We start from the raw sequence: 13,696 nt of genomic DNA on the forward strand, positions 1-13,696 counted from the left end.
GCTGTAACTAAACCTTAAAAACTTGAAAATAAAAATTTTAAAAATGGGTGCGTGTATGCACGTTAGAAGTATGTACTTGCTTGGCATGATAAAAAAAACTTGAATTTTGCATTCAAATAATATAAATAAAATAATAAAAGGACAGGAGTGATATTATAAAAATGGTTGGTATAAAGTATAAATTCAAACCAATTAGAAAATTTAAATGATTACTCACGTGTTCATTATTAATGTAATCATGTGAATAAAATTAATTCTATAATTTAGTAAAATAATCGAGATGAATTTTAATTAGTAATGAAAATCAATAAATATACTAATAGTTTATTCTATTTACTAATTTTAATTGTTCTTTGAATAAGAAATTAATTTATAATGAAAATAAATTATACATATGGGAACATAACTACATTTATATAAATACAATTAAAAAATTAACTTTAAAAAGTTATTAACACAATTTTCATTACTAATTTCACAATAAATAAATATATTTTTAATATGGACCAGTATTCAATATCAATCACTAAAGAATATGATTGAAAAGCACATCATTTTTATTGATATGTAGCTTTTTTTTTCATCCTGTGAAAATTTTGGTGTTCATTTTTTCATAACGTGCCTAAAGAAGTATATATAACTTCAAAATAATTTAAGAGTTAGTTCACAGCTGACAGGTTAACCCCACACATAAATGCTAACAAAAAAATCCACACCACCTGTTTGCATTTGGATACTTTTTTATCCTTAAAATAACAATTTTAAAGAATTATTCTATTAAAGCCTCGTACAAAAGACAAAAACTTATTTCTTATCAGTGCAGCATAAAGCATCATGCATTGATATCTTTCAAGTTCCCCACACATAGAAAACGTAACTCCAAGTCACTGTGCACTTAACATCTGCGGATCTCTGGCCAAAGGTCGAAACACATCATTCAAGCACAAAGTTTTCCAAATCATGGAGCAGCCAACAGATCCAAGTTTTGTTTAAGTGTTCTAGGAATATAAATTGCACTTTTACCAAAGATGTACTTCATTATTTTGGCCAAGTCTCGCCATGACAACATTGCAGGCGCAAGATTTACTGTATCTTGCATTAATTTTTTTGGCATGGAGCAAAGCACCTTGCTCAGTGATGTGCCATTGACAGGAAACAATTTTCCTTCATAGCAAAATAAAAATACATCCGTTATTTCTAGCATAAGTTGGTATTTATGGAATACATACTGCAATTTTCACCTGAGTGATTTGCACTACAATCACAATATCTTTGCAACTCACCAATATTATCATCATCATCAAATAAGTGTGATGACATGCAGTTTAACTTTATTTTTTATCACTCCAACTTAATTAAAAATTTTAATTTTACCAAAGTTTGTCTCCCCATTTTAATCGGGACTGTGATACTGTATCCTAAAGCCGACACAAAAAAAAAAAATTGTCAGATAGCTAAAAACGTCACGAGTAGAGACATGCAAAATTCGCGGATTCATTTCGCGATAGGCTAGCATCAAAACAACTATACCTTCGTACCGCTTCTGTGATTGGCCCACATTTTATCAGAGGAACTGTGAGCCAATGGGAAACACTAAACCAAGAAAGTGCCGAATTACGGACAGCCTAGTTGAGACGTCTTGCGCGTCAGAAGCCAATGAACAGGTGTCATTTCTGCGAGTGTTTAAAGGACTGTGGAGTCTATCCTAGAGGTCAATGAATCCGCGAATTTTGCAGGTCTCTAGTCATGAGTCAAGTCCGGAGACAGACAACTATGGTTCCAGCCGGCCTGCCTGCAGTCTGGCCAACACCTGCACTGGGTCTGCCTCCCGCACCACCTACCGAGGCCTGGATCTGCCTCGGCCAGCGCGCGTCTAGAGTCGACGCGGGGGAGTCCGCTACGACGTTAATTGCTGCCAGGGCTGGCCAATCCCCAACAGAACACACCATGCACGTACCCCATCCCTGGCTAGACTGGGCACATCCCGGGTCCGTGCAAAAACCCAGAAGCCCCCCCCCCCCCCCCCCACCCCCGCATGTGCACACAGTCACAAGCTCACGTCTCGGAGCCTTCGTGATTGCTCACCGGGGCAGATGACCCACATACCGCCACACACGCCACTGCTCACCACAGTGGCTGGCCGGTGGCGCAACCACAGCGCTGCTCCAAAATACTAATTATGAAATACACTGCACACATTTTTTTCAATCTAATTCTTTAACAAATCAATTATATACTTAATCTATTGAATTAAAATATAAACATCAGAAAACAAAACTATGTCATGACCAGGTCTTGTTTATAAGCACAGAACTGTATTTACTTGGGAGCATCTAATAATTCACGTCTCCACTAGGTTTGGCATTTGTGAAATAATAACAGTCACTATACAGTGACACAATATGTATCACACAACACATGTTTTAAGAATTGGTACACAGAAGAGTTAAAAAATCAATTAAAATACAGAAAACGTTTTATTGATGAAACCTGGCTCTTGACCGAGTTCACTGCACATCCATGAACCACTTGATGTGATAGTGAATTGATTATTTCAAAAGACTCACCTTGGGAGGATTACTTTAAACAATATGAGCATTACTCTTCCCCATGAACATTTCTTCGTCAATTTAAACACCCATTAATGAATTATCAGCATGATAGAGAAAAGTCCACGTTTAGTAACTTAGCTGTAGAGTAAGGTAATTAGGCTCCACTTTTATTTTCCATATACCTCTGCAATTTGGTATGTACAATTTTTTTTAAATACATTTTTAAAAAATGCTGTTTAAATTATTTTTTTAAGTGAATGGTAGCATTTTCAATAAGTAAACCAAGCCAAAGTACTAAGAAATTTGAGAGCTCACCTGATCCACTCGAAACACGAGAGAAAGCCGGACTGTTTGTATGTTTATCGAGCCTGTTTACATTTTGTGAGCACACAGGAAACGCTCTGCACCAACAAAAAGAGAAGAGAGCAAGCGTGCAGTAGACACCTGTAGAGCGGTGAGCAGGTTAGTACTGTGGTTACCGTGGGAACTAGCTGCACAGGGCAGACTGGTGAAGGTTGCTCAGCCACCAATGAGAAGCAGTGTTCCACATTCCATGCACATTAGTGAAGGGACGTACAGAAAGACAGCTACATCTGTCACTGACTCGCTAACTGTATTAGTCACATCAGCTATTCTCACAACTAAAATGGTTAATTGTTACACAACAAAGACATATTTCTGATGCCACGCCATCAAGGACACAACCACCAAATTAAAATATCAAGTAAGTAACACACACTTCATATTAATTTATGGCATCCAATCTTTCATAAAACTGTGAAACTTTTTTTGAATTAAAGGCACCAGAAATATGTAACAACATAAAATAGTTCAACATTAAAACAAAATATGCTATATGCTAGTAAAGTAACATTGAAACAAATTGTAAATGCACACATTAAATTTAATACAAATGAAAATAAATAATTCAACTTGAACATTGCCATTTAAACTTTATAACTTTGAGAAAATCATTTCATTCAGAGTTAAAAACACAAATTAAAAAATACAAACTAAAACACAACCCCACTGGCCTAGGATACAGAGGGAAAAGCTGCCTATGTGTCATGAATACTGAGCGGGTTATGCTAATAAATTATCAGCTTGTAACATGATCTAAAGACGGCAGATGAAAATTGAACAACTATGGCAGATGGTGTGTGTAACTTCTGCTAAAAATCTTTCACCGAAGTAAAACATACAATGAACTAAAACTATGCTTCGAATGCACTTTGCTTTGGAGTAGGAGCGGTGCCAGAGTCGAACGGTAAACTGAGGTGTTCGACCTGCGTTGCAGCCCTTCAAGCGAGCTCAAAGTCGGTCGAAGTGCAGGTCTACGTGCGACCGACTGCTCTGACGAACCCAAACCACTGCAAAGTGTGCAAAATGACAACTGTCCAGGCGTGGTTGTGAATGTGAGAGAGGAGAGGCCGAGGAGAGACGGAGGAGAAAGTAGAGCAGTTTTCGCACAATGCAAGGATAATACCACACAAAAAGCCAAAATTGTGAAATGTGTAATTTCTAGGAAGAGTACATGAAAGGCATGACCCCTTTAAGAGATCGAGAGGGAGAATCCGTGGCATATGGGGGCAGATACAGCTTCAAGTAGGAACGTAGTGGCAACCTTGCACCGTGCGAACACTGGACGGGGCGAGGACAGAAAGTGGATTCATTACCCCAGCTTGAGAGCCTGTCCGCCAGCACGCATGCCTTCCTCCCCCAGTAGCGTGACTTGCTCCTCTTCTCGGTTCATGTCCGTCATCTGCGAAGTGTAGCCTTGGTCAGCCTGGCAACACAACCCCCTCATGGCTGCGGGGCCCCCCCCGCCCCCCGCCCCTGCCCCCGGGACCTCAACAGGGCCTGGCCATGCGGGAACACGCAACACGACACACCGCATGCAAGCCTCTCCAACACAACACGGCACCGCACTGCACTGCAAGCACGTTAGTCTCCGGACGTCACCTCACGCCACACTTCTTTGATCTCAAAAAGTATTTGTGCTTACGAACGTAACTCCTCGAGTGGGTACTCATGCAGTTGGTAATTCTTGTTTGTGTGTGCTGTGTTGAATCCTGCACTGCACTGTTAGTCAAAGGTTTATTGAAAGAACACTTCTAAAGCAAGCCCTTGAATCTGAACACTCATCCAAAAACAACTCATGCCTCGAATGGCTTCTACGCTTACTTAACACCTCCAGTCCTGCATTATGCAAACAAAACAAGTAGGTATATGTTCCAATTTGACTTTCCCCTTAAACTATTTAGAGATTTTTTTTTATTTACTGATCTAATATTGGGGTAAGCTGCACAAATAATTCATGCAGAACACAAGTCATGCAAAAGCCACAAACATGCAGTGTTGACAACACAACAGCAGCATCAATAAGCATTTGCTGTGATGAGATGCATCTAAAAGCTGCTGAAAGCAATGAGCTAATTCTCAAATTCTCTAATGAAACATTTGTTTCAGTGTTACATTATGTATACACAAAAGGAGAGCCATATTTAGTAGTTTCAGCACAGCATGTTCATTTATGCTACAATTTTTCAAGATTTTTATTTAATTAAATACTTATAAAAACTTAATAAGCACAATAGATTTCCACAGATGCTATAATAAATTCAATAATTTTATTTTAAAACTTAGGTAACTTTGAATTTTTTTTTTTCATATCAGAACTTTTAGCATACCAGTTGCCTTGTCTTTAATGAAAAGCAAAGACGAACTGTTTCAAGTCCTCTAAAACACAACAGTGCTTGTCCATCTTCAATGCCACCGAGTGCAATGTCTAGTTTCACCTAGGATCTGTCCACAACACAACAGCTATCCAGTCCCCACCAGCACATGCAAGCGTTAACTTGTCGCTGCTGGAACAGTGAAATCATGCCCCTACATAAATGACAAATTGAGATAGTACAAACACAACATAAGGCTTTAAATGCTGTGACCATGCCCAATATCGGAAATATGTACGTACATTTACAAATTAGTATATTTCACTAAACTTGCATCATTTCATCAAATGAGTTACACTTGCTCAATAGCACATAGTGTTCCAGTTAAGTATCAAGGGGACACAAAGTACTTCCAGAGAACCCCAAAACAAAAAAAAAACACTTGACATCACCACACATGATCAGCCGAATGTGGCAGGATAAAGTTAAGCATAAAGTGAGTTGTCATGCCTAGTGGCTTCAGGCGACAAGGCTTCAAGATGACAGTAGAGCCGCACAGACCGGGGGCTCGTCAAAGAGTCATGCTCCTTCGTGCTTCTCGGCACGACATCGCGCAGGATCTGACCAACACGCTGCTCCACGGCGGCAACTTGTGCATGCGCAGTTCCGCCCCGGGGAAAACACTCCCTGTCTCAAGGGGGAGCAGACGTGAGTGTGCTTCAAGGCCATGCATGTGAGTCGGGAGCTTCTACAGTGCCCTCACGGGTACCAGAGGTGACAGTGCCCCTCAAACAACTACAATAATGTCACTTCATATTAAATCAAGACCCACAGAGCATTCTGCACGTACAACGCAAACCTGACTGCAGAGGCACGGCAGTCCACGACCAAAGGTGAAAGCTACCCGGGGATAAATACTTTCTTAGTAACAATGCACATTAATGCGTTTTTCCTTCGTTCACGAGCCACCGATACTTTGGCGAGAGGAGTTCAAGCTGGGGCAGTTCTCGGGCCACTGCGACCTCGCCTAGTCTCATCCCCCGAGACTTGCCTCTCGACGGACAAGCACTGTTGCGACTGCTCACCTTCCGTCTGTCTCTCGACCAAGCAACTAACCGGAGTGCACGTCTCGTTGCCCGCGCGAAGGGATTACCACCGAGTTCGCACAAGCCAGCCACAGTTACGCATACTTTGTGTTGGAGAGGTTATCTGCTTACGGTACCTCGGCTTCACGCCGAACACACATGCGTTCCACCACCCACAGCCATCAAGCGTCAAAAGATAAGAAGCAAAGCACAGAGCCAAACAGCTTGACTATCACATGCCTAAATGAGCAAGCAGAAAAAGAAAATTAAATTTACCTTATGTGCGGAATAAAAGCCTACCTACGGTAAAACAAATTGTTTACATTAATTTGAAATAATATTGCAAAAAATATTAGTTACAATAATATTTTCCATTGTAAAATAGGTGTGACATGCACTCTAAAACCACATGCACTTCTCTCTACACATTTCCTTCTAGATGTGTGTTCACAAAATTGTAGCAGTTTTCCACAAACATCTCAACCTTAGTGATATTTCATCAAGGACACTTAAATACTTTGAAACGTGATTGTTGATTATCTGGGTAATGGCTGGTAGGCAGTTAAAACTGTAGAACATCCAATACTGATTGTATGCATACAACGATAACCTGGCAGATACGTTAACAACCAAACTCTACAATGAAACGTAACAGATTCTGCAACTTTCATGTACAAGTGCAGATGCCACATCAGGCACAGTCCAAAAGTAAATCCAAACACGCAACTTTGGCCAATTGTTATGATAAATGACTTTTATGTTATACCTATACCATTTACAACAGAATAATTTATTCGCCTTCACAAGTAAGCTATATCATTCCTCTACTTCACAAACATATTTCTAATTTTCTGCAATTCTTGTATTCACATAAAAACTTAACACACAATTTATGACTAATGTTGTAACTTTAGCTAAGCCAGGACAAGTGGAAAGAGACATTACAAGAGCCAGGGCAATTATCACAATGATCTTACAGCTTCATTACCACGCAGTATGACTTGCAAATTACCTAACCGCAGTTTACGTATGCATCAGAGCAGGATTTGGTTCTGAACAGACCGAGAAGAAGAAGTCACAAACCTCGAAGGATCATGATTCGGTTCTAGTGCTACAGCACTGCAACGTGCCGACCCTATAATTCTCAAAGGACACTCGGCTCCACGGGACCATCAGACCAGACTGCAGGCGACATTCACCGAGAAGCCCTGGTCGCTTCACAGAGCTTCTTGCAACTGCCGGACCCCACTTCCGAACTGCTCTGCTCCAATGATGCAACGCAACAAGTAATTTTTGTTCGGAAGTGCCCCGACACAAATGTGCAACAATCTCCAAGCATTAATTACAGCTGTGCAAGAGTTCCTTTTCATCCACGCATGAATATTCACCCTTTAACAAATAAACTTTATTCATTTGTGACTGAAAATGTTTTTTTGAATGGTTCTTCGAATGGGAAGATTGATTTAAGTTATTGTTTTGGACTTACACCATTGCTGACTGCACTGTTTGTCATAAGAAAATTCAACAGAAAAAAAAAAGATTAATGCGCAAACACACAGAAAATATGTCTAAATCAGGCAATATCAAAATATTTTCAACATCGCCAGCACAGAAAATTCAGTGGCATGTGTCCAAAGCAACAAATTAAATGGATTGTGACTTAATGCTACGTAGAGGGGCAACCAGCCGCAGATGTGCAGGGTAATAGATTTTTCGTTTTTCAACGAGCCGAGGAAACAAAACGTGCAATCTAACCCTGAGAGAACAGAGTTGTGCTCTGTCACCTTAAAGAGATGGAGCAGAATGGAAATGTCCAACATCCGAACCATGTGGGAAAATGAACCAGTTCTTTCCAACCCTCCCAGCACAGCAATGCAACAGAAGTAGGACACTCCCTAGAACGCCAAAGAGAAGTTTTAATGGCGCTGTTGGGAACATTGACGTTGCCCACACGCGCTGGGGCTTATCCACGCTGTGTCGAGAGGGGAGTCAGGCCTGGCGATACAAGCTGATAAGAGCTGTCAACGGTGATAGTGTGCCCACTATCTGTGCACCCAGCACACGCATGAATATTAATTGATAGGGACAAGATTATACAGCGATTGCAATAAAACCGCACAGCACGTCACTACAACATTTAGCACCGAAATTTAACTAAAAACGTGAAATCTCACTCAGCCTTTTGACAAAATGTAATGTTTTATGATGGTAAAATCATTGAATGTAATTTATTTAGCATGAATTCTGGTACTGAAATGTATGACCTAATGAAGTGGGAAATTTTTTTTATTATATTGTTTGATCTCACATGTCTTACAGTAGTAACACGTTCTTACGTTAATGATGGAACATGTTTCAAACACACAATTCCAGATTAATTGTTATTTTTTTGAGTAGTTCTGTTCTATACATGCTTTTTACTAATGATTTTACAGCATAAGTGCATCAGGTGTCAATTAAAATGAGACTATTTTGGTAAAATACATATTAAGAAATATTTTATTTTAAAATTTGTTTAACTTTTTTTTTAAATGAATAATGACAATACATAAAAATAAAGACAATAACACCGAAATCTTCTGTTTTAAAAATGAAACTTTCATAGAAATAAAATGATATTATCTTGTCCTTATTAATTGATTTCATGTTGATAAGAATGGAAAGATTAAAATCTCTACAGTGAAACCTCATTAATAAAAACCCTGTTAATACAAAACTCTCATTAATACTAAGTGTTTTCACAGAATCTAGAAATTACATAGGAGTTATTTATAGAGCTACATAATTACTTTAATATAAAAGTATGGTTATTAAGTAGTTGTTTTTGTTCCAAAGGTAAACTGCATGAAGTAAAAGATGGTTATTACAAATATACCAGAATAATGTGAATGTGAATTTCAACTATATTAATACTGATGCTCTTTGCTTTGGTTCATTATAGGTTGGAATAAAAAAAAATAATTAGAAATTTTATTCTTCATACATATTGTGTGCATAAAATTGCGTGCAAATTTTCTTTGAGCTTTTTATTTTTTTTATTAGGTGTTATGCATCTTCTAAACAAGAACGGTATTTTTAATTTTATTTGAACTTTATTCAAAAATTACATAAAAAATTGTAATTAAATTTTGTAATAGTATGGTTAATACAAACCTCGTTATTGCAAAGTGTCAAAATTATGGTCCCTTCAGGTTTTTATTATTGAGGTTTGACCAACTCATTTCTTTAATTACGATCATGAAAAGAGTCGGGAGAAGCACGACAACCCCAACAACACCGACTTGAATGTGGTTCCACTCTTTCCTAATAATCTTGATGGAGGGACGGATCGATGGCACAGAGATAACAACGCCCACAAGCCAACCTGCACAATTATGTACTTGCGAATGAACAACAGTCAACTACTAATCCTGAACCCAGCGAGCAGACACCACTATTTGTGCCTTAATCAGACCTCAGTGCTCAAAGAGGAGAAAGACCTACCAAACGAAAAACGAACTGATTAATCCCTGAACATTTTTTCAGATCATTGTCCCTATTGTCACAAAATATACCGTATACTGATCCAAACTAATTCTAACAAAATTTAGAAAGTAGCAAAAATATTCCATGTTTATGAATTTTTCCTAAAGCAAAAACTACTTCCCACAGCTAAAAAAAAAATAATTTTAACACGCTATAATAGTCAGTAGAGTGTCATTCCAACTATACTGTGAGAAGCGAGGTGCAGGCTGGTCCAGCCACTGTGTGGATGCAGAGGCGCTTGTGGCAGTGACATCACCGCAGACAACCGCAGTTTCTCCCGACAGTTAACCTCGGCTACCACAGGCTTGTCCCAGACTCAGAGCAACATGCTTGTAACATACTATTTACGCACCTATCTGAGCAGAAAATCACACTAATAAAGAAGGTTATTTATGTTATCTTTAAAAGATTTGTGCAATGGGAGTGCATGACTTGATGTAAGTTTTTGGACATACGCCATTGCTAAGAACTTTTTCTGTTGAAGAAAAACTAATAAATAAAATAAATAAATAAAAATAAAAAAAAAATACTCAAAAAAAGATACAAAAACACACAAAATTAAGCAAACAATTGCTGTTGTCAACAAGGATATGAACACCACAAAATATTCCGAAACAGGAATATGGTCAGCAAACAAAGAAAAAACAAAGAAAAATTGTACTAAGAGAACGAAAAAATCCCCACAAATGATAACAACACAAAAATATTGAAACTCAAAATAATTCAGCACAACAGTTGAAGCGAGACAAAAAACATGACAAAACGAAAAAACAAACAAATACAATAGTTTTACCTAAACAGAAACAAGCGACGTTTCGGGAACTGCTATCTGCTCCCGTCCTCAGGCAGAGACGCACATGGTACGGAAACACAGGTGCGACTGAGAAGGGGCTGGAAAATGAGGGTATTTATCAGAGAAAGGGCTACATCTTGCTCAGCCAATGACAGACGAGCTGTCTCCCCATTGGCTGTGCACCATGTAGTTAAAGCGGATTGGTTATGATGGGTTGAGTATTGGCTATTGTTTTGTGCTGCAGGGATGTTTCTCTCTTTATCAAAGGGATCTACATATTTTTTAATTCAATGCTCTGCTGGCTGAAAATATTTTTATTGCTAATAATGAAAGCTGATTCTTTGATTTTCCTTTTTATTTTATCGGATTCCTGTATGAGTGGTGTGGAGTCTTCCCAGAGAATTTTGTGGCTATTTTCCCATGTATGTTCAGCAAGTCTGGATTTTAGGGTTTCACCCTTCTTGCAGTTGTTTTTGTGTTCTTTGATTCGGGTGGATAGAGCTCTGCCAGTTTCACCTATGTACATGTGGCCACATTCACAGGGGATTTGATACACACAGTTGTGAGTTTGTAATTTTTCTGTGGCTGGTTTCACCTTGGTAACAATACTTTTAATAGTAGATTTAGAACGGAATGCTGTTTGAAGTCCATATTTATTTCCTAGGCGTCTTATTTTTTCTGAAAGCCCTTGAACATATGGAATAACTAGGGTTCCTGCAGGTTTCTCAGTTTCTGTGGATTTGAGTGTTTTGTTGGATTTCAAATGCTGTTTGATGGTGTTGACAGGGTAACCATTGGCTATGAGTTCTTTTTTTATATGATTGTGTTCAACCGCAATAGATTTCTCATCAGAACAAATAATCTCAGCTCGGTTGGTTAGTGTGTGAATTATGCCAGTTTTTGTTGTTTTGGGATGGTTGGATGCAAAATTAAGGTATTGGCCTGTGTGCGTAGGTTTCCTGTATACTTTTGTTTCCAGGCTGTTGTTTTTTCTGCTGACTAGTACATCCAGGAAAGGAATGCTACCTTTGGTTTCTTTTTCATATGTGAATTTTATTGATGGCCTCAGAGAGTTGAGGTGGTTCACAAATTCCTCCAAAGTTTCAGGTCCATGTTGCCAGACAGTGAAGGTATCATCCACATAACGGAGCCAGATTTTTGGAGGGCTATTACTTTTGCTAAGTGCTTCTTGCTCAAAGTTTTCCATAAATATATTGGCCATAAATGGTGAAAGAGAAGAGCCCATTGCCATGCCATCGGTCTGTTTGTAGAAAATATCCTTGAACTGGAAATATGTTGTGGTGACACAGAGGGTAATCATTTCCATGATGGATGGGATTGGTATTATAGTTCTGTCCTTTAGGGTTGGATCAACTTCCAATTTCGCCTTGACAATGCTGAGTGTTTCGGCTACTGGCACATTAGTGAAGAGGCTTTGGACATCAAAACTCACCAGGGTATCATTGTTTTCTATTTTCAGTGTTTTGACTATAGAAATAAAATGATTAGAATCTTTGACAAATGTATCTGTCTGTCCTGCTAGTGGCTCAACAATTTTCAGGAGATATTTTGATAGTTTCTGGCATGGGGAATTACAACAACTGATGATCGGGCGCAGAGGCATGTCGGGTTTATGAATCTTTGGAAGACCGTAAATGTGGGGTGCTTTACTGCTGTGTGGTGTCAGTTCTGATCTAGTTTTTTCTGGGATGTGATTCTGATGTTTTTTTAGAGTTTGGTACACTTTTCTTTCAATGCTGGCTGTGGGGTCTTTTACCAGTTTTGTATATTGATCTGTGGTGATCAAATCAGTAATTTTTTGCTCATAGTCTGGTTTGTCAAGTATGACTGTAGCACGACCCTTATCGGCTGGGAGGATTACAATGGTATAGTCGGATTTCAGAGTTTTGATGGCCTTTAGTTCATCAGGCGGCAGATTCGGTTTAGGTGGACCAGCTGAAGTGATTGCTGTACGCACATTCCAACGAAATTCATCTTGTTTGGCGGCAGGAAGTTTGTATATTGCACTCTCAACAGATGAAACTATGTCAAGTGTTTAGGTAAAACTATTGTATTTGTTTGTTTTTTCGTTTTGTCATGTTTTTTGTCTCGCTTCAACTGTTGTGCTGAATTATTTTGAGTTTCAATATTTTTGTGTTGTTATCATTTGTGGGGATTTTTTCGTTCTCTTAGTACAATTTTTCTTTGTTTTTTCTTTGTTTGCTGACCATATTCCTGTTTCGGAATATTTTGTGGTGTTCATATCCTTGTTGACAACAGCAATTGTTTGCTTAATTTTGTGTGTTTTTGTATCTTTTTTTGAGTATTTTTATTTTTATTTTTATTTATTTATTTTATTTATTAGTTTTTCTTCAACAGAAAAAGTTCTTAGCAATGGCGTATGTCCAAAAACTTACATCAAGTCATGCACTCCCATTGCACAAATCTTTTAAAGATAACATCAATGCCCGGTATGGACCCGGTATGCATATTTCTCTGAGGAAGTTGGAAAAGAAATTAATTGATTTATCACAATGTTCGAATAACTTGACTTTTCTCTGTAAATGTCGCAGTAAGGGAGTCATTCCTAGAGGACTCACAATCAAATCCCCGGTCAACAGCAAACAGGCTCAACAAATAACCCGGAAAGCCAGCCAAAAGCTTTTGAGTGAAAGAATTGCCGCATATCACTGCCAAAAATCACATTTGAACAATGAAATTTCGGCACTACAGCTTGAAATTCAGTCTACCCTCAATACTAAAGATTTCAATCGCATCTATCAGTCCATCACGAATCTGGTCCAAAAGAGGTCTCTACAGTGCAAAGAGAAGCAAAAAGATAAATTAGCCAAACTGACGAGTAAGATGAATACAAAAACACATCCCACAACACAGAGCATCAACACTGTCGTTAATTCATCTTCAAGAAAGCTGTCCAATAGCGAGGAAAATGTTTTACAAAAAGGCCTCAATTTCAGCATTGCTCCACGACACATTCCTGCACTTGACATAGTTTCATCTGTTGAGAGTGCAATATACAAACTTCCTGCCGCCAAACAAGATGAA

The 13,696-nt window shown here is 38.6% G+C and overlaps 1 protein-coding gene across 4 annotated transcripts in view; it reads right to left on the reverse strand.

The window, feature by feature from the left end:
* LOC134528446 (V-type proton ATPase 116 kDa subunit a 1) overlaps window positions 1-13,696 on the reverse strand; it is a 74,496-nt gene that overhangs the window by 37,591 nt on the left and 23,209 nt on the right. The window contains exons 4-5 of one of the 4 annotated variants that reach the window (XM_063362058.1): window positions 6,589-6,612; window positions 4,229-4,338 (exon numbers count right to left, since the gene is read on the reverse strand). The exons of 1 other annotated variant lie outside the window; for it this stretch is intronic. In XM_063362058.1, the coding sequence (XP_063218128.1) occupies window positions 4,229-4,338; window positions 6,589-6,612 (134 nt within the window). The remainder of the gene's footprint in view (window positions 1-4,228; window positions 4,339-6,588; window positions 6,613-13,696) is intronic. 2 more of the 4 variants (XM_063362061.1, XM_063362059.1) reach the window with 2 other exon arrangements.

Source organism: Bacillus rossius, chromosome 1, assembly GCF_032445375.1.
Source record: "Bacillus rossius redtenbacheri isolate Brsri chromosome 1, Brsri_v3, whole genome shotgun sequence".
Classification (NCBI taxonomy): Eukaryota; Metazoa; Arthropoda; class Insecta; order Phasmatodea; family Bacillidae; genus Bacillus; species Bacillus rossius.